Below are 24,884 nucleotides of genomic sequence, written 5' to 3' on the forward strand. Positions count from 1 at the left end.
AACGCTTTGTAAATGTTTTTGAGGTCGGTAACACATACTACGAATGTGTTATTCCAGCTCTAGATGAACACAATATTGGAAAAGGCCTCCATCAGCAAATACATAGAGAAGAGGGCACCTCCATCTGGGAAAGGGGGCAGATGATAGAATTCCCAAGGTTATTAGAAATGTCGTGAAGACAATTACAATCTTAGACTGTTCTACTTCTTTCAGTGTAAACTTTGGTTCCTCCTAGTTGCTAATCACAGAACAAAGAACCATTTTTTTATACAGCATTTTCCAATAAGCAGTGTCACTATTTTATTTATAAGCCTTTTAAACTCAGCCTAAATAAGTAAACTTGAGATTTACTCTGTGGCAGAAATGTCACTTTTTATATTATAAACTGTAAGTTTCTTGTCACGAAGCTCCCTTACGAGCTTACTCACATTTTCAGAGCTGGGTGGATAAATTGCGTGCCTGCCGTGCGCTGAGGTGCTTCCTTTGGAGGTCTTCACACAACGTTGTTAGTTAGCCGCGGGTAGGCACTGAGAATGCCTGGTATTTTCCATAGGAAAATTGGTTTTCCTTTATCCTGAGCTGCAGTTTGACTTCTTTGGATGTTTTCTATATAGACTGGTGGTTTTGATGGTGGCCATGTACCCAAATCTTTGTGTATTTGTTTTGCTGAGATGTTGGGCTGCTTATCCAAGATACTGGGAAAATCAGTAATGGTTGCCTCCTGGGCACATCTCTGCTCTGAAGTGAAGCAGGATTAACTTGAAAAGTTCCAAAAGAACTGGATTTTGGCCTCCAGAGAGTTTATGAAATGAATGGAGAAACAAGATGTCTCTTCTCAGGCTTGGGTGTCTGTGGCATCCATTTTGATGCCTGGTCTCTTCATTTGATGACCTGGTTTGTGGAACTGTTTTATTGAGCAACTGATTAAAAATTTTCTCTGGTTTAAAATTGTTAATCTTTTTGATGGTTTAAAACAATTTAGCAATCAAATTTCCATAAGGAATAATAAATTTGGTCTTGAATGCACATCAATTTGTATCAGAAATGACTTCTAAGTCTGCTATTAGCTAAATGTTACACAGGTTACTGGGTGGCAGAGAGTACAGAGGACACTGTCCCTAGTCACGTTTCATAGCTAGCAGGAGTTCTGCCTTAAAGATGAAAAGGCTGATAAGTGTTTTTCTCAGTGAAATACATTTCTCTTTTGGCCTCAGTTACACTTTGGTTCTTCATATAGAATATTTTGAGACGTCTAAGTTCTGGTAACATCTGGATTCAGAATTTCTAGGAGTTATTGTCTGTTTTGGTAGGCTTCACCCTTTTTTTCTTCCCGTTTTATATAGTTAATGTTGACTTTTGGCTTAGAATGATAAATGAGGTAATGTGACATCTTTCTACTTTGGGATTGACTTTTTGATTGTGGTTTATAAATGGTAGGGTATTAAAGAGTAACAGCCCTTATTTATTAGAAAAGCAGATTTGCATGTATTAAATTTTAATTCCTGATGCGTTTCTTTTTGCCTTTGCTTTTGGTTTTTAGAACTACTCTATATTCTGTAAAATTTAGATTATTAAATTGATGATGACTTGTTACCATACTTTATAAGAAACGTTTATGCTCTTATTGGACGCCTTATGAATTCTCAACCACCCAAGTTTTACTAATTTTATTTTTTCAACCTTTGTTTTTAAGGAACTTGGGGAAAGTGAATCTAAATTTCTTCTTTGGTATATTAGGTCATTTAAATAATCTTTCAATTCCCTCACACACATACATTTTTTCATTTTTAAAAGGATCCCCAAAAATCTATAATAATTACCATTATTTGCCCTGGTGCTGAGTGCCCAGCTTTCCCCTTCTCAGCATTCATTCCATGACTATAAGTGAATGCTTTTGCCCAGGTATGGTGCTCGCTGAGGGGCAAATTACACAACTGTTAGTGTCTTTAGTTTGAGTAGTATACAGAAACTTTGAAGAATGTTTAAGAATACCATAGCAATGTGCAGGGGAGTTCCCAGACAACAAAAGCTGCTTTTCCCTGGCACTCAAAATTCTGTGGTAATGATGCGGAAGTGGTGAGCATTTTCTGTTTTCAGAGGTTCGACATCACAAGGAGAAAAGCACTCACACTTGATTTTAAAATAATCTGTTGGTATTATTAACCTAATTCTTAACTTTAAAAGTTCATCAAAAATTTAATCAGAATTGTGCCAGATTAGATTCATAGCCAATCTGTAACATAAAATGTCCTGTTAAAAATAGAAAAGATCGGAGAGTACTTATTTTGCCTACCTGCTTTAAGTATTCAGAACATGCTAGATACTCACCTTTTTTGTGAGGTTGGGCCAGGGTTTTTGATCCATCAGTGGAATTAGTAAATATTACAAGTTGTACATGTTTTGACTTGACTTAAAATTTTTTTTTCCAATAGAAACTATGTTCCAACTTCCTGTCAACAATCTTGGCAGTTTAAGAAAAGCCCGGAAAACTGTGAAAAAAATACTTAGTGACATTGGGTTGGAATACTGTAAAGAACACATAGAAGTAAGTAGCATGTCATTTTTTAATTTTAACATAACTCAGCTTTTGATTGGTTACGTTGTGTCAGAGGCCAGGATGGTTAATTCTTAGGCGTGATTCTTAATTTTGACCACAGCATTAGCTTCACCAGAGCTTTCTGAATTAGCCTAATTGTTCCCATCTCCCTAAAATGGGCTTTTTCATCTTCGCATCCTGAAGCAAAAGCAGTTACCATTGAGGGCCTGCCTACTCATATCAGACATTTTACTAGATACTTTAAAATTATCTCTAAATTCAAATCCTTAAAACAACACCTTGGGGTGGGGGATGCGTAGGAATTCTTACCTCCACTTCACAGATTAAGAAAATACGTCCACCTCACAGCTAAGCATGTGGCAGGCAGGGTCTGTCTGTGGGACTCCAGAGCCTGTTCTCACTCTGACATACCTGAATGTTCTGGTTGACCTTCTGATTGCTGAGGCCTGGTGGTTTGGGTGCTTGTTGTCTCTTTCCTTGGGATTTGAGCATTTGTTGGCCCTTTTGACCCATCATAGGCTATTATCTTCCCCTTGTATAACAGTTTGGACTTGACAAACTGTTTCTCTAGCCTTCGTAGTCTATGAGCTGGGTAATAGCCCTGTGGGGTTGCCAGTGCGTTGGTCTCCTTTTTTAGGTCTCGTTGCTCCAGGTCTTATGGTTAGTTGATCAAAGCCTCTGATTGAAAAGAAATGCTTAAAACTGTTTTCCCCACTAGCCTTTTAGTTCCAGCTGGTCAGGGACCATAACTACCTTGCCCATCTGTGTACGCCCAGCACAGGGTGGACACATATAGGCACTTAGTAAGCAGTTGGATGGAATTGAAAGTAAAAAAGCAATTTGCTCATTCAACAGGTTTTCTTTTCCTTATTACCACTAATAATAGTCTAGGGGTTTATCACGTAGACTGAAGCTTCTCAAACGTGGGCTTCTCTCTTAGCTGTCCCTAGTGTGGAAGTTCACTCCACTCCCTCTCCAGCCCCTCAGGTTCAGGTAGCTCTGCCTGATGAAACAGTCCGTTCACACTGCACTCAGTGGGGTAATCGTCTCAAGAATAAATAATGCAAATGATGAGGTACTTTTTCTATCCTGTATTTGATTTGTTCCTCCCATTATTATACCCATTGATTGTCCCACACTGAACTGTGAACCTTTTAGGAGCAAGGGGAATTATACCCTAAGACTTCATATCTTCCTAGCCTGGGGGGAAGCAGGCCATTAAATTTTTATATAAGAGTATAAATTTAACATAATACTGTTTCTTTAAATAGTTTTCTTCCTTTTGGGGTTCAGAAGTCCTGTGTTTTCTTCCCAGTCCAATCCCCTGCCCCACCCCCAATGTTATTTATTGCACAAAACCGGAATATCACATGCGTAGTGCTGTAAGCAAACATTACGGTCCGTTCTAATCCTACAACTGAAGAGTTACAGTACTCTGACGAAGGGTACTTATCAGAGTATGTGTTAGTATGGGGCTCAATTTTTTATTGAATTAGAACCGTCAGCGTTTTCCTTGGAAACCTGTCTAACCACTAGGGGAATGTTTGGTTGATACAAAATGTTCAGTGCGACTTCCATACGCCTTTTTGTATTTCCTCAGAGCCTTACGGCTCCTAATTGAGTTGTCGGTGGGGTTGGTTTTCCGGTACATCACTCTAACCCTAGTTAAGAGATAGGATATATATGTAAGGTTGGGTAGAGTTGATACCACTATGTTTTTGTAAACTTCTTTCACTGTTTTCTAGGATTTTAAACAGTTTGAACCTAATGACTTTTATTTGAAAAACACTACATGGGAGGATGTAGGACTGTGGGACCCTTCACTTACAAAAAACCAGGTAAGTGGCACAGGAGGCTTCCCCAAATGGCAGCATCCCTGGCATACGCCCTTCTCACCTCTATCTAGGCCTTTCATAGTGATGGATTGTTTGTAGGCAACAACCTAAAGTGAAAAATGTCAAAATTAATTAGTCTTGCGCCGCATGATGTTTTCGTCAATAGTGGGACTGAATATACAGTGGTGGTCCTATACGATTATCATGGAGCTGAACAGTTCCTGTTGCCCGGTGATGTTGAAGTTGTTGTGAAGGCAGTAGCGTAACACGTTATTCTCATGTTTGTGGCGATGCTGGTGTAAACAAACCTGCGCTGCCAGGCGTGTAAAACTACAGCATGTACAGTTACATACAGTAATAGTCGATGATAATAAACAACTGTTACTGGTTTGTATGTTTGCTATACTTTTTATTATTTGAGTGTGTACTTTCTACTTACATAAAAAGCTTTCTGTAAAACAGTCTACTGTATTACACCAGCAGCAGCCTCATACATCTGTTTACAGCGTCTCTTGCTTGCATCATTTTCTCTTGTGCTTGATTTAATCTTGTGTTGTTTTGTTGTTCATCGTGGCCCCTTAGTATACAAAATCCACTTCTAATGTTTACAGTAAGAGGCCACATTAAGTGATTGACCTGGAAACAAAATTAAGAGTGATTAAGGACTACGAAGGTGAAAGTCTGTGATAGTTATTGCTCGGCAGTCAGGCATGTCCCACTCCACCATAACTACAATCTTAGAGAACAAGAACAAAGTGCCTGAAGCTGTTAAAGCACCTGCTTCATTGAAGTCAACGAGACTAACAAAATTTCGAGAAGGGCCTATCTCAGACATGGAGAACCTTCTAATAACCTGGATTGAAGACCGCACAGCACCATGACGATCATGGCCAAAGCAAAATGTTTGTGATGTTGAAAGAAAAGGCTCAACCCAACTACAATGTTGAATTTACTGGTAGCTCTGGGTGGCTTAAAGGATTCAAGAATGAAGTGAGTGGTAAGTCTGCAAGTGCTGGTGTGAAGGCAGCTGAAGAATTTTTGGAATCTCTAGATAAGCTGATTGTGGAGGGAAATTACTTGCCAGAGCAAATATTCTATATGGATGAAACCTCCCTATTCTGGAAACAGATGCCTGAAAGGACTTTCATCCATAAGGAGGCCACATCAGTGCCAGGTTTCAAGACTTCTAAGGACAGGACAAACTGTTGTTTGAGGGCAGCGTTGCAGACGACAGTGTGAGAAACCCTTGTGATCTGGCACAGCGAGCAGCCCGGGTCTCCAAGCATAAACTCTGCCATATACTACAAGGGCAGTGAGAAGTCATGGAGGCCCCAGCTCTTCTTCCAAGATGCCCTCCTGAATTGTTACATCAGCGAAATGGAGAAGTACTGTGTGGAGAATAACATACCTTTCCAGATTTTGCTTTTTGTTGGTAATGCTCCCGGACACCCTCCTTTTATTGGGGATCGTCATCCCAATAACAAAGTGGTGTTTTTGCCGCCAGTCACCACCTCTTTGATCCAACCAATGGGTCACGGAGTTATAACGGCTTGTAAGGCCTCCTGCCTGTGGAACGCCTTTGCCCAGGCTGTTGCTGCATCTGAGGAAGACACTGACCCAATTCTGGAAGGATTATGATATCTATGACTGCATAAGAAACTTGCCTGGGCTTGGGGTGATGTCAGCCCAAGGAATGTATGAAAGCATTTAGAAGAACACACTCAAAAGGTTCGTCCATAATTTCAAACGATTTGCCAAGGATCAAGAGGTCGCAAAAATTCAACATGGTGTGGTTGAGGTGACAACTTTAATCTGGGTCTGGATAAGGATCACATTGAGGAGCTTCTAGAAGTGATTTCTGAGCAGTTGTTAGAACTGGAACAGGAACACATAGCTGAAGAAAAGGCAAGAAAAAAGGAAACTGCAGGAGAAGAAAAAGAACCCTCAAGAAAATTCACAATGAATGATTTGGCAGAAGCTTTTGCAGACCTCTGCGCACTCCATAAAAAGTTAGAAAGTGTGGACCCAGACACCGAAAAGTTCTCAGTAGTAGAGGAATATTCATGGTGGCATTATCTGCTTAGAAGCAAATCTGTAACGAAAAACACAAACAAACCAAGCAAACCACCATGGACATATTTCTGAAAAGAGAAACACCTCCTCAAGAAGAGCCTCAGGGCAGGTCTTTCAGAGGGTGTTCAGAAAAAGGCTTTATCACCATAGGAGATGACAGCTCTGTGCATGTTATTGCCCCTGAAGACCTTCCGGTGGGACAAGAGATGGAGGTGAAAGACACTGATATTGATGATGATACTGACCCTGTGTGTGTCTTCATGTTTAACAAAAAAGTTTTAAAAGTTAAAAAAATTCAATAGAAAAAAGCTTATAGAATTAAGGATATGAAGAAAAAATTTTTGTATGGCTATACAATGTGTTTGTTTTAAGCTAAGTGTTATTACAAAAAGTCAAAGTTCTAAAGTTTATAAAGTAAAAGGCTACAATAAGCTAAGGTTAATTTATTGAAGAAAAGATATTTTATAAATGTAGTGTAGCCTGGGTGTCCAGTGTTGAAAAGTCTACAGTAGCATACAGGAATGTCCCCAGCCTTCTCACTCACTTGCCTCTCACTCACTGACTCACCCAGAGAACTTCAGTCCTGCCAGCTCCGTTCATGGTAAGTGCTCTATATAGGTGTGCCGTTTTTTTTATCTCCTATACCATATTTTTACTGTACCTTTTCTATGTTTGGGTATGTTTAGATACATAATACTTAACCATTGTGTTAAGATTGCCTGTAGTATTCAGTACCTGACATGCTGTACAGACTTGTAGCCCAGGAGCCACAGGCTAGACCATACAGCCTCGGTGTGTAGGCAGCTGGACCATCTAGGTTTATGTAAGTGCACTCTGCGACGTTCGCACAACAAAATCGCCTTACGATGCAGTTCTCCGAACGTATCCCTGTTGTTAAGTGACACATGACTATATTTCATATTTTCTTAAGTGGCAGAGAAACCTAGGAAGAACTTTGTGTCTTTTTTGTCATTGGATAAAATTTCAAGTGTAAAAATTAGAGATTTTGTTACTTAAAAGTTCTGAAGCCCATTGTATACCAGCAGGCCACACACCCCCCTCCCCCAAGTGCTTTGGCTTCTATTTCTAAAATGTTTCCCCCAACATTCTGTTCATCTAGGTTATCCATCATTTTTCTGTGTCTGTGTTGCAATCCTTGTTTTTTCTGGAGAGAGGAGGATCAGACTTCTTCCATTTAAGTTTTCTTATTTTTCTATGTCGATGTCACCCAACCTCCATGAGGGGAGGGGCTTAGTGGCTCTGTAGGATAGCAGTGACAGAGAGGTATAACTTCAGTTTTTACAGATTGGAATTAAAAACAATATCGACTAGTCCAGCGTGCCAGCAGTGCCAACAATATCATCAGGTGAAGATATGACAGAAAGAGGGAATAAGTAGGTGGTACTTCCTTTGCCACAGGGAGAAGTGACTGTCACTTCAAACTTTACTGTTACCTATTTCAGTGATTGTAATTCTGGGTTATTGATCTATTCATCTATCAAAGCATTCTTGGCAAGAAATTAGTACTTTTAAACTCTACCTCAGAAATGTGATAGTATAGTTATCTGGTTCTTTCTGATTACTACCCCAGGAAAAAGTATTAACCTACAGGCTTACAGTACAGAAGCTTTCCAGTGCGACACAGTGTTCAATTTTATGAATCCCAAAGCCTCTATTCTAACACGAAAGAAGGATTGAGCTTTAAGGAAGAGCAGAGTATCTCATTTTGATTCAAACCAATATCTAAAACAAAGTAGGTTTCTAGGGAAAAGAGATCATCTCTGGCCAACCTTGTGTCTCACCTGTCTTCATCAAAGGACCAAGTACACGTGTTAATGAGCACAATTCTGGAAGTTGCTCTTTGATACCAGTATATTCTGCAATGCTTCATTGGCTTTTTAACACCATGCGCTCCTTACAGTCTGTAGGACATTTTCTTATTTAACTTCTTAATTTAAATCAAAGAATACTTCTTTTGGAACTGCTCTTGCTTGAGAAGGAACCGCATGGCTTGTAGAAGGTGGCCTGCTTTTCAAATCAGTAGTTTTTTGGTCAGCAATGAAATCTGAATACTGCACTGTTTGATCAGAGGGGGAAAAATGAGATTTTTGAAGATGTGCCTTGTTTCTATGAAAATTTTTCCATTGATGGGAAGGATAAAAGGTATAAGGTATATATTTGATTGCCTAATTGTACTACGACATTCTGGGCCCTGAATTTTACTATAAGCCTTCCTGATTCACAGAGTGAAAGTGATTACACATAATTTATTCTTGTTGTTTCTAACTAGAATATTTGTCTTTGGTTTGTCTAAAATTAATCATCTAATGTGACTCTGGTCTTTTCTAAACACTGAGGAGAACTTACTGAGTTTTTTATTTACACTGTAGGACTCAGAAGTATTTAGTTTAAAACAGCTTTCTCATTTGAGTTTATATTTCATACATTTATTTTGCAGAAGAAATTCATTAATTTCAGTCCTGAAAAATAACATGTCTGTTAAAACAGAATGTCTGGACAAAAACCTATAACCTGTCATTGCCTATCTGAGGTGGCATTCTGATTCCAGTTTTTTCTTTTCTTTAGGACTATCGGACAAAACCCTTTTGCTGCAGCGCTTGTCCATTTTCTTCAAAATTCTTCTCTGCCTACAAAAGTCATTTCCGGAATGTCCATAGTGAAGACTTTGAAAATAGGATTCTTCTTAATTGCCCCTACTGTACCTTCAATGCAGACAAAAAGACTTTGGAAACACACATTAAAATATTCCATGCTCCGAACGCCAGCGCACCCAGTAGCAGCCTGAGCACTTTGAAAGATAAAAGCAGAAGCGATGGCCTTAAACCTAAACAGGCTGATAGTGTGGAGCAAGCTGTGTATTACTGCAAGAAGTGCACTTACCGAGACCCTCTGTACGAGATCGTTAGGAAGCACATTTACAGGGAACACTTTCAGCACGTGGCAGCACCTTACATAGCAAAGGCTGGCGAAAAATCACTCAATGGTGCCGTCCCCTTAGGCCCAAATGCTCGTGAAGAGGGGAGTATCCACTGCAAGCGATGCCTTTTCATGCCAAAGTCCTACGAAGCTTTGGTACAGCATGTCATCGAAGACCATGAACGCATAGGCTATCAGGTCACTGCCATGATTGGCCACACAAACGTGGTAGTACCCCGCTCCAAACCTTTGATGCTAATTGCTCCCAAACCTCAAGAGAAGAAGGGCATGGGACTCCAATCTAGAATTGGTTCCCTTGCTTCCGGAAACGTCCGGTCTTTGCCATCACAGCAGATGGTGAATCGACTCTCAATACCAAAGCCTAACTTAAATTCTACAGGAGTCAACATGATGTCCAATGTTCACCTACAGCAGAACAACTATGGAGTCAAATCTGTAAGCCAGGGCTACGGCGTTGGTCAGTCAATGCGACTGGGTCTAGGTGGCAACGCACCAGTTTCCATCCCTCAGCAGTCTCAGTCTGTGAAGCAGTTGCTTCCAAGTGGAAATGGAAGATCTTATGGGCTTGGGTCAGAGCAGAGGTCCCAGGCACCAGCGAGATACTCTCTGCAGTCTGCTAATGCCTCTTCTCTCTCATCAGGCCAGTTAAAGTCTCCTTCCCTCTCCCAGTCACAGGCATCCAGAGTATTAGGTCAGTCCAGTTCCAAACCTCCTGCAGCTGCCACGGGCCCTCCCCCAGCCAATACTTCCTCAACTCAAAAGTGGAAAATATGTACAATCTGTAATGAGCTTTTTCCTGAAAATGTCTATAGTGTGCACTTCGAAAAAGAACATAAAGCTGAGAAAGTCCCAGCAGTAGCCAACTACATTATGAAAATACACAATTTTACTAGCAAATGCCTCTACTGTAATCGCTATTTGCCCACAGATACCCTGCTCAACCATATGTTAATTCATGGTCTGTCTTGTCCATATTGCCGTTCAACTTTCAATGATGTGGAAAAGATGGCGGCACACATGAGGATGGTTCACATTGATGAAGAGATGGGACCGAAAACAGATTCTACTTTGAGTTTTGATCTGACATTGCAGCAGGGCAGTCACACTAACATTCACCTCCTTGTAACCACATACAACCTGAGGGATGCCCCAGCTGAGTCTGTTGCTTACCATGCCCAAAATAACCCTCCAGTCCCTCCAAAGCCACAGCCAAAAGTTCAGGAAAAGGCAGATATCCCTGTTAAAAGTTCACCTCAAGCTGCAGTGCCCTATAAAAAAGATGTCGGGAAAACCCTTTGCCCTCTTTGCTTTTCAATCCTAAAAGGACCCATATCTGATGCACTTGCACATCACTTACGAGAGAGGCACCAGGTTATTCAGACGGTTCATCCGGTGGAGAAAAAGCTCACCTACAAATGTATCCATTGCCTTGGTGTGTATACCAGCAACATGACCGCCTCCACTATCACTCTGCATCTGGTGCACTGCAGGGGTGTTGGGAAGACCCAGAATGGCCAGGATAAGACGAACGCGCCCTCTCGGCTCAATCAGTCACCGGGCCTGGCACCTGTGAAGCGCACTTACGAGCAAATGGAATTTCCCTTGCTGAAAAAGAGAAAGTTAGATGATGATAGCGATTCACCCAGCTTCTTTGAAGAGAAGCCTGAGGAGCCTGTGGTTTTAGCTTTAGACCCCAAGGGTCATGAGGATGATTCCTATGAAGCCAGGAAAAGCTTCCTGACAAAGTATTTCAACAAACAGCCCTATCCCACCAGGAGAGAGATTGAGAAGCTGGCGGCCAGTTTATGGTTGTGGAAGAGTGACATTGCTTCCCATTTTAGTAACAAGAGGAAGAAGTGTGTCAGGGACTGTGAGAGATACAAGCCTGGTGTGTTGCTGGGCTTCAACATGAAAGAATTAAACAAAGTTAAGCATGAGATGGATTTTGACGCGGAGTGGCTGTTTGAAAATCATGATGAGAAGGATTCCAGAGTGAATGCTAGTAAAACTGCTGACAAAAAGCTCAACCTTGGGAAGGAAGATGACAGTTCCTCTGACAGTTTTGAAAATTTGGAAGAAGAATCCAATGGAAGTGGTAGCCCTTTTGACCCTGTTTTTGAAGTTGAGCCTAAAATCCCTAATGATAATCCAGAGGAGCACATACCGAAGGTAATTTCTGAGGATGCTTTAGAATCTGAGGAGAAGCTAGACCAAAAAGACGAGGATGGTTCAAAATATGAAACTATTCATTTGACTGAGCAGCCAACCAAACTAACGCATGACGCTTCTGATAGTGAGGTTGACCAAGATGACGTGGAATGGAAAGATGGTGCTTCTCCATCTGAGAGCGGCCCTGGTTCCCAGCAAGTGTCAGACTTTGAGGACAACACGTGCGAAATCAAACCAGGAACCTGGTCCGATGAGTCTTCCCAGAGTGAAGATGCAAGGAGCAGTAAGCCAGCTGCCAAAAAAAAGGCTACCATGCAAGGTGACAGAGAGCAGTTGAAATGGAAGAATAGTTCCTATGGAAAAGTTGAAGGGTTTTGGTCCAAGGACCAGTCACAGTGGAAGAATGCATCTGAAAATGATGAGCGCTTATCCACCCCACAGATTGAGTGGCAGAATAGCACAATTGACAGTGAGGATGGGGAGCAGTTTGACAACATGACTGATGGGGTAGCCGAGCCAATGCACGGCAGCTTAACCGGAGTTAAACTGAGCAGCCAGCAGGCATAAGTGCCGGGTGCTCTGGCATCAGTGACGTGCTGCAGCCTGGAACTCGGCTCTCCTTTTAGTGGGACTGCAAAGCTCTGTTCTAACTGGTACTACCTTCTGAGTGCTGGGTCATCAGGCTGTAGGGACATGTGGCCACTGCAATCCCAATGGTTATTTCTATGACACGTGATTGGCTGATGATCTTACTTCCGAACTTGCTGTGGCAGACAGTAACTAAATGTGAGTAAGCTCGTGGCTCACGAATGCACATGAGGAAAAGCAGAGGTTTATTTTATCTGCCTTCTCAATATTTCTTTCCCTCTGTAAAATGTTTGGTTGGATGTCATTGAGAAGTGTTATTCTGATTCACATGGTAGTGTAGGGCCAACATACAAGCTACCAGTCCAATGTGTATAGTAGACTTTGGGGAAAATTGATTTTTTTCATGTATTCATTCTGAATAGTTGAAATGTATATTTGTACAGTCTTTTAGACCTATCCAAGTGATGCTTATGATATTGTTATTGTGTACCCATCATAGATTTGTTTCTTTTTTTAGTGTTGCCCTTGCTGTGTAATAAACGCTATATCTAGTTTACCTAGCAAAAGCTTGAAATTATGCTAGTATGAACTTTTGGACAGACTTAGTTTTTGCACATAACCTTGTACAATCTTGCAGCAGAGGCCAGCCACATAAGATATATATCTGGACTCTCTTGTATTATAGAATTTTTCTTGTTCTGAATATCCCTGACATTACAGCTGACAAAACAAAAACTGGTATTTCAGATCTGTTCTCTGAAATCTTTTAAGCTAAAATCACATGCAAGAATTGACTTTGCAGCTACTAATTTTGACACCTTTTAGATCTGTATGAAAGTGTGTTGTGTTGAAGCAGCAAACCAATGAGTGCTGCATTTTGGATATTTAGTTTTATCTTTAGTTAAACGCCACCTGGTGTATTCATTTATACCATCTAATATATGACACACTGTTGTAGTATGTATAATTTTGTGATCTTTATTTCCCTTTGTATTCATTTTAAGCATCTAAATAAATTGCTGTATTGTGCTTAATGTAAATATTTGCTTTATTACACATGACAGTTCTGTGTGTCCATTATGTCTTGTGCCAGTTGATGCCGTGGCTCTTTCATCAGAGACGGAGGCCACAGCCACGGAGGAAACTTGTGGAAGACCAAGGTCTGCCGGTGGCATAAAGAGTGCTTTCTCCCAAGGCACCTGTTACACATTCTTTTGGTTTTGTTTGGTCTTTTTCCTTTTTAACTGCTAAAATAAACATCCTTGAGTTTTTCAGTTCCCCTTTTGTTAAGGAGCAGAGCCTGCTTATATATGTAAATGTCTCAATGATAAACAGATGTTAAACATAAATTGGCATTAATTTGCAAGCAGAATCTTAATGCCCTGATGTTCTTTCTTCTAAATGAAGTAAATGTTAGTTTTCACCTTATAATGGGAACAATTGTACTTACTAAACAGTCAACTACTCTCTTTTGTTATAATTCTTACCATCTTGCTATTAAGAAAAAGGCTTTGGAGATCACACGTTTGGAGGGCTTTCAAGGTGGAAGAAGCTGGTATATTTACTATGCATAGATGCCCAAGAGCACCTCGTCCTAAAGAACAGGAAGTTACAAGATGGCCAGTTAGGGTGCTCTCAGCAGTTACAACAATGATGGGATCTCCCTCTGATCCTTGCAGAGGGCAGGGGCTGGTCCGTCACCTCCCAGGTGGCCTAAAGAGTTAGGAAGTGGCTGGTTTCCGTAATTTCTCTTTCCAAAAGATTTGTCTTGTTAATGCTTTTGTTACCCGAGAGGAGAAATTTGACCAGCCTTCCCCTAAAATGTTGGGCTACTCAAAAACAATACAGGAGAAAGCGCAGGAATCGAATCTTCAGGGTGTTAGGGGCTGGCGTGGAGCTATTCTGTTCTATAGTTAGGCTATAAAGTTCTGTGAACACCAGCTAATATTTAGGACAGGATGTCCCCAAATACCAAATCAGAAAAATGTGTTGAGAAGGTCTTTCTCTTACTTGAGGATAGTAATACCAGCTAAAATTGAAGCCATCTCACATTTGTTTTGAAATTTTACTCTGCCTAAATTAACAGGTGGGAAGAACGTGGCCTGTGCTTAGGAGTCCCACATGGAGTACTAATGAGAGACTTGTGCAAAACAGTGTGTGGGGGGATTCCTGGTTGGACATTGGAGCCGAGACATGGGTATGCGTCCTTGCTAAGGTGGTGGGAGTGGACCTTGTTGGCATTCAGAAAAGAGTTTAGCCACCTGAGAATTGGAAATGAAGATTCCCAAATAGAAATGTTGCAGAGCCCTAAAAGTGTCTCAATAAAAGCCATTTTAAAAGAATCTGTTGCTACTGTTTGCTTTTGGAATAACCTGAAAATAAAAGCTGTGGCAAACGGCCACTTTCTAATTAGAGAATGTAACTAGCTTGAACAGTCCTGTAGATTTTATCGAGGAAGAACATAATTCCGGAGAACTTTCCTTTTTGCCCTTCAGATTTTCTTGTGACCGTGAGTTCCCGAGTCAGACCGACCAGCCCTGGTTCCCCTTGGTGCACCGTGTGCAGCACTGTCTGGACCATCTTTGGTTCCCTGTCATTAAGCAGTTCCAGGGTTCCTATCACATAGCTTTGTCCCCTCTTAAGATCCAACTAGAAAAGGATCTCATAATTTATTACCCTGTAGTTCGTTTGGCCCACGTGCCTGCCCATTTGTAAAAATGCACACGATTTCAGAAGAGAAAACGAGTATCAGGTCTGAATGATCTCGACAAGCTTGGGGCGTGCCCTGTCTGAAACACTTCCCTAGAAGCCATTAGACTTGCTATCGCCAGGTGGGTACTGCCACAGGGGGTTGTTCCCCTATCTTGAGTGCAGGCTACTGCTACCAAACCCCCTCCAGATGGGGCCCCCAAATGATCTTTGGGTGACTGCCACTAAAGCTTGAGGACCACTTAGCTTAATGATGGACTACACGTTACTCAACAGTTTAGTAGGACTTAATGAACGTGTTGGGTTTCACAGCTTCAGGTGAGCCTCCTGCCCCTGCCTCCCACAATGGTCATAGCCTCCCTTCTAACCCACCCTGTTTGCTCATTGGGTTGGGACCAACTGCAGACATGTTTCATCAGGGTCGTGTAAAAACTCGAATCCCCAGAAGACAAAAGGAAAAGGCTACTCCCACCATTTTAAAATGGTGTTCCAACAAATCAATTGGCCATCGTGAGGTGTCCTAGAAAAAGACTCAACTGAGATAAACTTGATAGTCAAGCTAGAAAATAAAAACAAGGTGTTCTACCAACTACTGAAAGTTGCACTTGAAGGCATCCAAACTTGCTCCAAAGGAGGGTCACCATTTAGTAATGCTTTGCATCCTGCTCCTTTTCCATCAACTTACTCCACTTGAGCATTCACTAACTTGAAACTAGTGCAGTTACAATGTAGACAGGGGCTGTGTTCAAAAATCAGCATGTAAGGTGCAAGTTGCATATCCTAAAATGTAAGGCACCATTTCAAAGTGCTCCAGCTACGGAAGACAGGAGAAGGAAGATGCTGGTCATTTCCAGGACATGCTCTGAATGGAATAAAGGGCAGAATCTTCTGCTCTATTTAAATGAGTTTTTGCAAGTGAGTGCATTTTTCAGAGTACAATGTTCATCTGTAATACCAACCCCTCCCCCCACGCTCCCCAGTACACCGGAACTTAGGCGTACGCCCACCTAAACCCAAACTGGTTCTGGTAATAAAAACCTTGCTGTGCCTTTATTAATGTCTTACTACGAAGTGAAGCAAAATGGGTATCCTAGTAGGCAAATTGTTCACCTTTTGGAAACTGATGAGGCAAGAGACTAGAAATAAAAGGGCTTTTCCAGTGTACTTGATGTAAGCACTGTACTGGCTGCCGCGTCTCTAGACGGGCAGAACGTGACAGCTGTGGAAGTGAAGCAGCCGTGTGGAAGTCCAGGAATTGAAAGGACAGACCCTGCCTTGGAGACTGCTGCCTGGCTTGCTGGTGGCCACATCTGCCAGCACAACTAGGTGGCTCCCCTGAGAACGGAGCTTAGAGCGGCTCACACAGCCCTTTCCTCCCAGGAGGGGACATCAGGCCAGAGGCTTGATTGGTCACCTTTCCTAGGAGTAGGACCTCCTTCCTGAGCACTGCCTGGAGCTCAGCACACAGCCCGAGCGCATATTGACTCGAGTACTTCCTCAAGTTACTGGGACCGGCCGTCGCTGTGGGGCTGTAGGGCACTACATCTCAAGATCCTTCGAGTCTTCAAATCAATCCTGCTACTCCCCCAAATAAAAGTCCTATACAGGGAGGATTAGCTCCCGGTTTCAGGACGTAAAGGTGCAAAGAAGCTGGCGTGTCCCAAGATGCCAGCTGGTACAGGGAGATGCCAGCTTGAGCCCAGGCTGTGTGGGTCCACAGCCACCAAAATTCCCAGCCACACTTGGCTCAAGACTCACCTCCTAAGAAAGCCTCTCTCTGCTATGAACGCAGACACGTGAGCTCCCGTCTCCAAACCAGTACATCATACTTTCCCTGACACAGCGTTTCCAAACCACACTCATTCACGCTGCCATCTTCATCATTTTTGCCACATCTGCCTAACAACTGCTTTACGTACTTAGTATGTTTCAACTCCCTCTTTTTAAAAAGGGGGGGGGGCTGTCTCTACAAAAAAGAGACAATCAGCTCTATTTGCCACTAATGAAGGCATCCATAAAAGCAAAGACAAGACAGACAAAACATGATACTACATTTTGGCCACCTGTGATTACTTGCCGAAAGCTGTGAGCTGAGACTTGCTCTGTTTGTTAAAAAGGAAACTCGGGCACAGGGCACACCAGCATCAAAATGCAACTTTCTCCTTGGCCCAGGCAAGACTGAAGGAATCGGATGAGCCTTATGTCTCAGGGACTTGTGTGACCTAATGCATGCAGGTGGCACTGAACTAGCAGTTACGATATGGCCCTGGCCTGAGCTCTGGCTCAGAGTGCTTTCCAGGAAGGAAGTCTTTGCGATTACCTAATTCTCTTTACCCGGCTTTAGACTCCTTTTTTATGAAATAAGATTCTCACTGGCAGGTAACAGGAATTCCAATTCAAACTGGGCTTAATAAAGGGGACGCGCAGGTAACCAGTGGTGCCTGAGTGGGGCAAGCTGCTCAGTGACACCAGCAAGGGCTCAGGTCCTCTGTCCTGTCCTGACACCCATGTGGTCACCTTCATCCTAGGCAGGGGCCCTGGTGTTCGTCAGATGCTTCCATTCCCCTTCCCTCAGAGAGTGTTTCCCTTCTCTCACCATTGAACTCGAGTCCTAAATGCAGACCCAATGAAACCATTCCAGAACCAGTTTCTGCGGCCGGGGGGCTTAGGCCAGAGCTCTTAGTGAGTCTCTGAGCTAGAATTACGTTGATCGGCTTAGATCAGTCCACACCCATCTCTGGAGCTGCAGTGGAATCACTTCAAACCAAACCGGAAACCAACTCAAACCCAGCTCCACACCCCACTCAGGAAGGCGTGAGACAGACGTGGAGGCCACTCCACTTTTCAAATGAAACCTTGTGCCGTGTGGAAAACGGAAGGAAGGTGCAGGTGTTAGGACTGAGAAGAGGTAGCAAATCCTTGAAAATCTCTTGTCTGCTGTTCCCTGAAAGCACTGGACTCCAACCCTGGGCACATACAAAGTCACCTGGGAAGCGTTAAAACCTGGCCGTGCCGAGGACCCTGCCCACAGGGCCTCTGCTGTGACAGTCGGGAGTGACTCAGCTGATTCCAGTGGCAGCCAAGACTGAGAACCACTGTTTCAGACACACACCAGGGAACAGCAGGAGCCTTCCCCGGTTAATGTCACCAGTGATTTCCTGTGTAAGGCCATTTTCTCTCTTTCTCCCACTCAACAAACACCAGTGGGACAGCCTAAGCACCCCCATCTCTACTCTCAAAGGTGTCACCTGTGTGTAGAAGACAATTTTATGCGTGCAAGCTAGTCCCCTAATGTCTCCACGGTTCACCGGGGGACAACGAGGAGACCATGGGCCCAAACAGATAAACTTGACTCCCTGGCTGGTCACCACTGCAGCCACACTTGGCTCCTGGATGTGCCAACAGAAGAAAAGCACATACCTTGTTCTCGGGGCGCTCCACCACGTCTCCCTCTCCTACGCCTCGGGTCCGGCTCTCCCAGAACAGTCGTGCTGCTGAGATGCTGCTGCTCCATTTATAACGGAGCAGCTTCCTGGAAGACCCAATGAGGAAGTCCTTCCAGGTGAAGCGACCAGCCTCCAGCACTCAGGCTGGGCTGATTTGGTTCTTCAGGGGAACCATGTTTATCCTGACCAAATGCATTTGTCCGCTCTCCTTAACTCCTTCCTCAAACTCACATCTTGTGTAGCCAGCAGAGCACCCTCACCGGAAGTCCCAGTGAAGAAGACAGAGGCCAGCCTCCAACCCCACAGCCCCTACCCAGTGGCTTACAAGCCTGAAATGCATCCAGCTGACGATTACTTATGAGAACTTTGACGCTTTCGAATTGACAGCACGCTCATAGGACTCACAGAGTCAGCTGCAGAGTCAGAATTACGTTGAATCCTTCCAAACCCAAAGATGGTTGTGTCTTGACCATAAGACAAAGTGGGATTTTGCTTTAAGATGGGGAGGAAAATGCCTTGATGCGCCCACCTGCCTGGGTCAACAAATCATCTCGAGAGAGTAGGTAAACGTGTAAGTAGACACCTGTGGGGGGTGTCTGCTTAGCCTCCAACCCTCCTCTCTGAGAACTCCCCTCTCCACCCCAAGAAGAGCTTTTATCATGATGCAGGATTTTGTCAAATGCTTTTTCTGCATCTTGAGGTGATCGCGTGGTTTCTGACCTTTATTAATAGGGTGTTACACTGTTTGACTTTCAGATGTTAAACCAACCTTGCATTCACAGAAGAGCTCCTACTGGGTCGTGGTGTGGAATCCTTTTTGTATATTGCTGGACTCAGTCTGCTAATATTTTGTTGAGGACTTTTGCATCTATATTCACAACAGATATTGATCTGTAGTTTTCTTATGATGTTTTTGTCTGAATTGGCATCAGTCACTCCCAAAAGGAGAGCTGTGGAAAGCACACACTTCTATGGTGAGATTCCACCCCCTGTCCCCAGGGAATTTGGGATTGGGGCACAGGGATGCTTGCTCGCCTGCCAGTGGCTTGAACTGCAGTGACCATGCAGCTGCCATCCTCCACCCAGCTGCATTTCTTCACATACCCCATATCCTGGGAGTAAATTTCAAGGGTCTCAAAGGCAGATGCCCGCAGGGACCAAGCAAGTAAAATAAATTAGTGAAATAAGTTGGATACAAGAAAAACCTGGAGAGCGTGGCCCCTCTACAGTGACTCAGCTTTAGCTCACGGGTGCCTTACAAGAAAGAGAGCCCCGTATTGCCAGATATTCCCGTTTTTGAAGAGAAACTGGGAATCAATTCTTTATCTAGAATGCCCTAATCTTTAACTGCTGGCAATTGATTTTAATTGAATTTTTGAAAAGGCAAACACCAAGACATCAAAAAGTATGCAAAATTAAAAAGTAAAAAGCCCACTTCTCACCCAAAATAGATATTCACTGTTCTCAAGTTTCTGTTCATCCTTCCAGAGAATTTTAATGCCTTTCTTTCTCACACAGATGGCATATCGTGCACCTTTTTATGCATTTTGGCTTTTCACAGCTTGGTGGTATTTCCACACCAATTCATAAATGGCTCCTAATCCATTTTTACAACTTCATGAGATTCCATCCATCCATGTATATGTGGACTGTCCCATATTGATAACTGCCCCGTCCGTATTGATGGTCACTTGCGTTCTCTCCAATCTTCTCCTATTTCAATGCACGATGAATCACCTTTTGCACTTACCATTTCTCTCGTGTGTGTATGTTGGGAGGTTAGATCCCTAGGGGTGGAATTACTAGGTTCAAGGGTATATACCTTCCTAATGTTGATAACTATTCCATGACAATGGTTCCCCACCAATGTATGAGAATGCACATTTTCTTCAACATTTCATCAATGGTGTCATCAAAAGATTTCATTTTTGCCAGTCTGCTAAGTGAAAATTGAGCAAATCTTGTTTCATACCTACTGGTATAGATTGTGGTTGACTATCCTTTTCAAATGTTGAAAAGCCCTTTGCATTTTCCTTTCTGTGAAATGCCTCTTCACATCCTTTGCCCATTTTTCTTTTTTTGTTTTTTCTCTTACTTCTCTGTAGGAGCTGTTTCTATATTAGGGAGATTATCCCTTTGTGATACAAGCTGCAAATATATATTTTCCTGTTTGCCATTTGTCTTTTTGGTCATTTGCCTTTTGAATTTGCTTAGGTTTTTGTTTTGTTTTGTTTTGTTTTTGAGGGGGGTGAGTTTTGTTTGTTTTTGCCATGCAGAGGATTTAAAATTTTTTAATATAATTTTATCTATCTTTTATGGCTTCTGGATCTTGTATGATTCTCTAATGTTTCTGTCCCCTTATAAATTCATTTTATACATTTAACTCCTCCTTAATCCGTTTGGAATTTTGGAACGGTTCCTGGTGTACAGAGTGAGGTATGGAACTCACTTTATTTTTTCCAGATGGTTACCCAGTTGTCTCAACATGAAAACAATTTAAAAACAGTTCAGGGCAAACCACACATTTCTGTCAACCTGTGGGCCATCGTCTGGAAACCTCTTGCTTTGACAGACATGGAGTTCACATCCATTGGGGAAGTGGGGAGGTGATTGACCGAAGGACCTTGCTCTTGTGAAAACTCGCAATGGCCTTTGTACTGGCATCACCGTCCAACAAAAGCCACAAAAGAAAGAAGCTTGCCCTTTTCTAGGCTGTAAAGTGACTGTTGCAATGCGCTCTGGGGCCTGCTCGACAGTAGTCAAGGCTTTCATTTGCTTCACAAGGACTTAAGTCAGGCACTTGCTTTAAAGGGGATGCCTGTCAGGTCAGCTGGCACGAGGACAGTGTCTCCAGAATCCCAGCAGCTCAAAGGACCGAGGTCGGGAGTTCCTGGCGGGCTCTGTGTCCTGGCTTTCCCTTGCTCAGCTGTCCCCAAGTCTCCCTAAAAGTTCATTGTTTGGCACTGCAACTCCCAGAGATCTTGGGATGGCCAATTCTAGTTCATTAGTCACCTTTTCCTCATATCTCATGCAACCTCACTGACGGGGGCGGGGGCTAAAAGAATCCACGGACAGAGAAACCCAGACAGAGCTAGTTGGACTTTTGGCAGCTCTCACTCTTCATGACTTGTTCTTACTCTGAAATTTAAGGACAATTCCTAAGTCTCTGCTGTTGAGGCTCTTAAATGCCACAGGTCAGCTGAGAAACACAGCCGGGTCACCATAATAACAGCCACGTCCTGTCCAGTGCCTGTTGCCAGGCCCTGAGCCAAGCACTCATACAGGTCCTCTCATTTCCTTACAACAACCCAACAGGCAGGTGCCATTATTCTCTGCATTTTACTGAGGAGCAGGCTGGGCTCAGAGAAGGTAAGCGCCTAGCCCAGGGTCACACAGCTGAGGCATGCAGGAGACGATGGTGCCACCAAGACAGGCTGACCTCAGAGCCTATACGCCCTTAGCCTCCGTCCTGTGGGTCTCTATTTTAGGACACTTAAGTTGCTGCGGCTTGGTGACAGGACCTTCCCTTTCACTTCTCCCTGGTTCAGGCTCTGGAGGGAGATGGGAGCCTGGGCTTTGCCAGCAGCCAACATACACTCGGCCTCCCGGAAATTGGTGTCCTCCCCACTTGTCTCAAAAATTAACTTTCCACAGAATCCTTGCTCTCCCTGAGCAGACTGGGCACAGTGAGTATCTGGCCTCCTTCACTAAAAACAGTCCCGATCAATACGACGCAGCCATGAGAATGAACGACCCGCAGCTCTCGCCAACAGGGACACCCCCCCACAGGCACAGTGCCAGCCAGGGAAGCCAGACACAAAGGCGACATACTGTGTGTGCGTCTCCCACTCACCCTTCAGTCCATAGAGGGCAGAAGCCAGCGACACCACCTGCACTGATAGGGGTCAGGGGCGCTGGCCTGGGCAGGGGGTGGGGCACTGCCTGGAAGGGAGCACGAGGGCTGCTGGGCGCTGACCACAGGTTTCGTCGTCTCTCCATCTGGGGGAGGGTTACTCAGATGTGTTCAGTTTGTGAAACCTCGGTGAACCATCCACGGAGGTGCACCTTTCTGTATGTACATTAGACGTCCATAATTTAAAATAATTTATAATATAAATCTTTTATAAAAGTTTACAGAAACTACCTACACAGAAAAATGTCGGCTCTTCTTGAAACCAGGGTTTCACCACTATCTTTTAATTCTAAAAATTGTCCTAATATTGGCAAGACTCAACTTCTGGCTGCTGTCCTGCCTGATATATTAGTTAGATTTCCTTGAAATTCTAATGCAGGTCTGCAGGTCAGGGGTGTGTGTGTGTGTGTGTGTGTGTGTGTGTGTGTGTGTGTGTGTGTTTCTTGGCTCTGTGAGGAATTCCAGAAAAACTAGAAATAGCCATTCCTAAAATGAGGACTATGGACTTTCAGGATAACAGCAGGAAACTCATCTGCAGGAGAAGAAATGAAGGCAAACACACCTTTGAAGCTGGGGAAGTCCTAAGGACCCCTGCATGCCTGCTGGGAATCTAAGCCACTCCTCCCCCGGCAGGTGCAGGCCAGGGGCTTCATCAGGAGCAGATTCCCAGGGGCAGGCTTGTCCAGGTGACAGGAGGACCCTTCAAGGAAACATTTACACAGCATAAAAAGCAATAGGTCATCAACGTCTCCCCACCCCCATTCTCACACCCAGACCACACATGACCTCTTGACATCTTTATTGACACAATTCATAGGCCAGTGGGCACTGGGGTTTGCAGACAAACCATCCAACACGGATGGATGCACCTGGAGCCACACAGCCCGGTGGCACCAGGTGAGTCCCCCATGATTCCCATGCAAAGCCCTTCAGAGAGAAAGTCCCCCCTGTCCCTCAGGTATAGTGACTTGTCAGACCTGACCACCTCATCCTAAAACACCAGGCAGGCCAAACGTTGGTGGGAAATGCCTTCCCCAGCTCCTCCCGGAGGCACTGCCACACGTGGGTTCCAACTGCTTCTCCAAGCCCCGTGGCCTCACATGAGGGAGGAAATTCAGCAAACAAATTGACAACAATAAATAATATATGAAAAACAAAACCCGACGTCTGTGATGGCAGGACTGCAACGCTCACAGACGCTGATGGCCTTTGGGGGTCTGGGGAGCTGCCTTCCCGGCGTCCACAGGAAAATAATCCTCAGTCCTGTACAACGTGGGCAGCTTATACGTCGGGGGCGTCGGCGTAGACAGTTTCTGGAATGACAGAAAACGGGGTGCCCTATCAGCCATGGGACTCCACTTGCTCTGTGACCCAAGAATTCCAGTTGGAGGAATTCATCCTACAGGCCAGTCGCACATGTGACTAAAAACTGGGTGACACTTTGGCAGCTGTGCCTGTGAGAGCCCAGGCCGCCTGCCTGCGGGGAGCTGGGCCGTCGAGTCGGTCCTGGTCCTGGATGGAGCACTTGCAGGTGTAGCTACAACAGGCAGACCCGGCTCTCACAGAGAATGGCTGAGAAAGTAAGGCGCACACGTGAGCAAAGGGGCCCGTACACCTGCAGGCATGTGGCACAGGCAGCCCTGCAGGACCCTCACCGTGGGAGCCTGGGCACAGAGCCTACTGCTGGGAGAAGAAGAACCGGGGGGCAGGCTGATTCTTCTTTCCCTCAGGACCCATCTGTGCTGCCTGAAGTTTATGCCAGATACATGTGTTACTTAAAAAAAAGAGAAAAAGAAGAAAAAAGAAAAAGAACCATTTTAAGACGTGCTTACTTATTTCTGGTGTGGATTTTGTTGAGGGGAGTTTCCATCAAGCACCCCTTCCTGAGCTCTAGTTGGCAGAACCCTCCAGGCTACATATGCATTTCGAGGAAAAACCACCTCAAACTTGGCCCCACACGGGAATCTCTTGGGAGAGTTATGAAAGCTTGTGCCCAGGCCCCGCCCTGAGTCTGATGTCTTGGGTCAGGGGTGTGGCCCCGGCATCAGGGTGCTTCCAAGCTCTCAGGCAACGGTTCACGTAGAGCCAAGGCTGAGCCCAGTGACTTACCACCCGGGGGAGGGAGGGTCTGCCAGGCTGTGGGACTGGGGCTCCATGGTGAACCAGCAGGGGCATGGGCAGGTATGTGGGGCTCACAGGGGTGCAGAGGGAGGTTTCTGTATGTCTCTACCAGCTACCCACTGCCCTGCCCCTCACAGCTCCAACTGTTCCATGTCCTAGGCCCCTGTGGCACCTCTGGCTGAGACCCGGCTCTGGCCCAGCCTGTAGCTGCTGTCACAGGTGCCAGGGCAACTAGCCCGTGGGACTCCAGCCTGTGGTTAGACAGCGTCCATCCTGTCAACCACTACCTCACTCAGCGCCCGTGCCCGGCCAGGCCCTGTTCTGTGCGCTGAGGACACACCTGCAGTCCCAGCCACCATGGGACTTGCCATCTGGTGGGGACACAGGAACCACAGCACCATGGGACGAGGGCTATTGGCAGGAGGCACAGAGGCCTACAGAACCCAGACGGAGGGTTCAGGGAGCCACTGAGGAGCTCACCCACCCTGTGGGACAGATGGGGTTCCAGGCTGCAG

At 44.4% G+C, this 24,884-nt stretch overlaps 2 protein-coding genes across 6 annotated transcripts in view; one reads left to right on the top strand and one right to left on the bottom strand.

The window, feature by feature from the left end:
* The window catches only part of ADNP (activity dependent neuroprotector homeobox), a 33,166-nt gene extending 18,644 nt beyond the window's left edge, over window positions 1–14,522 (top strand). For 3 of the 5 annotated variants that reach the window (XM_074317461.2, XM_019726087.3, XM_088789073.1), the window contains exons 2-4: window positions 2,433–2,545; window positions 4,303–4,395; window positions 9,052–14,522. In XM_074317461.2, coding sequence (XP_074173562.1) covers window positions 2,438–2,545; window positions 4,303–4,395; window positions 9,052–12,159 — 3,309 coding nt within the window. In that variant the 5' untranslated portion in view covers window positions 2,433–2,437 and the 3' untranslated portion in view covers window positions 12,160–14,522. The remainder of the gene's footprint in view (window positions 1–2,432; window positions 2,546–4,302; window positions 4,396–9,051) is intronic. The other 2 variants (XM_074317463.2, XM_074317464.2) reach the window with 2 other exon arrangements.
* An 8,508-nt stretch (window positions 14,523–23,030) lies between these two features.
* Window positions 23,031–24,884, bottom strand: part of BCAS4 (breast carcinoma amplified sequence 4) — a 53,453-nt gene continuing 51,599 nt past the window's right edge. Inside the window, exon 5 of the mRNA XM_019726091.3 lies at window positions 23,031–23,561. Within this exon, the coding sequence (XP_019581650.2) occupies window positions 23,439–23,561 (123 nt within the window). The 3' untranslated portion in view covers window positions 23,031–23,438. The remainder of the gene's footprint in view (window positions 23,562–24,884) is intronic.

The sequence above is a fragment of the Rhinolophus sinicus genome, chromosome 13, assembly GCF_057876585.1.
Source record: "Rhinolophus sinicus isolate RSI-liver-muscle chromosome 13, RSI-T2T, whole genome shotgun sequence".
NCBI classification, from domain to species: Eukaryota; Metazoa; Chordata; class Mammalia; order Chiroptera; family Rhinolophidae; genus Rhinolophus; species Rhinolophus sinicus.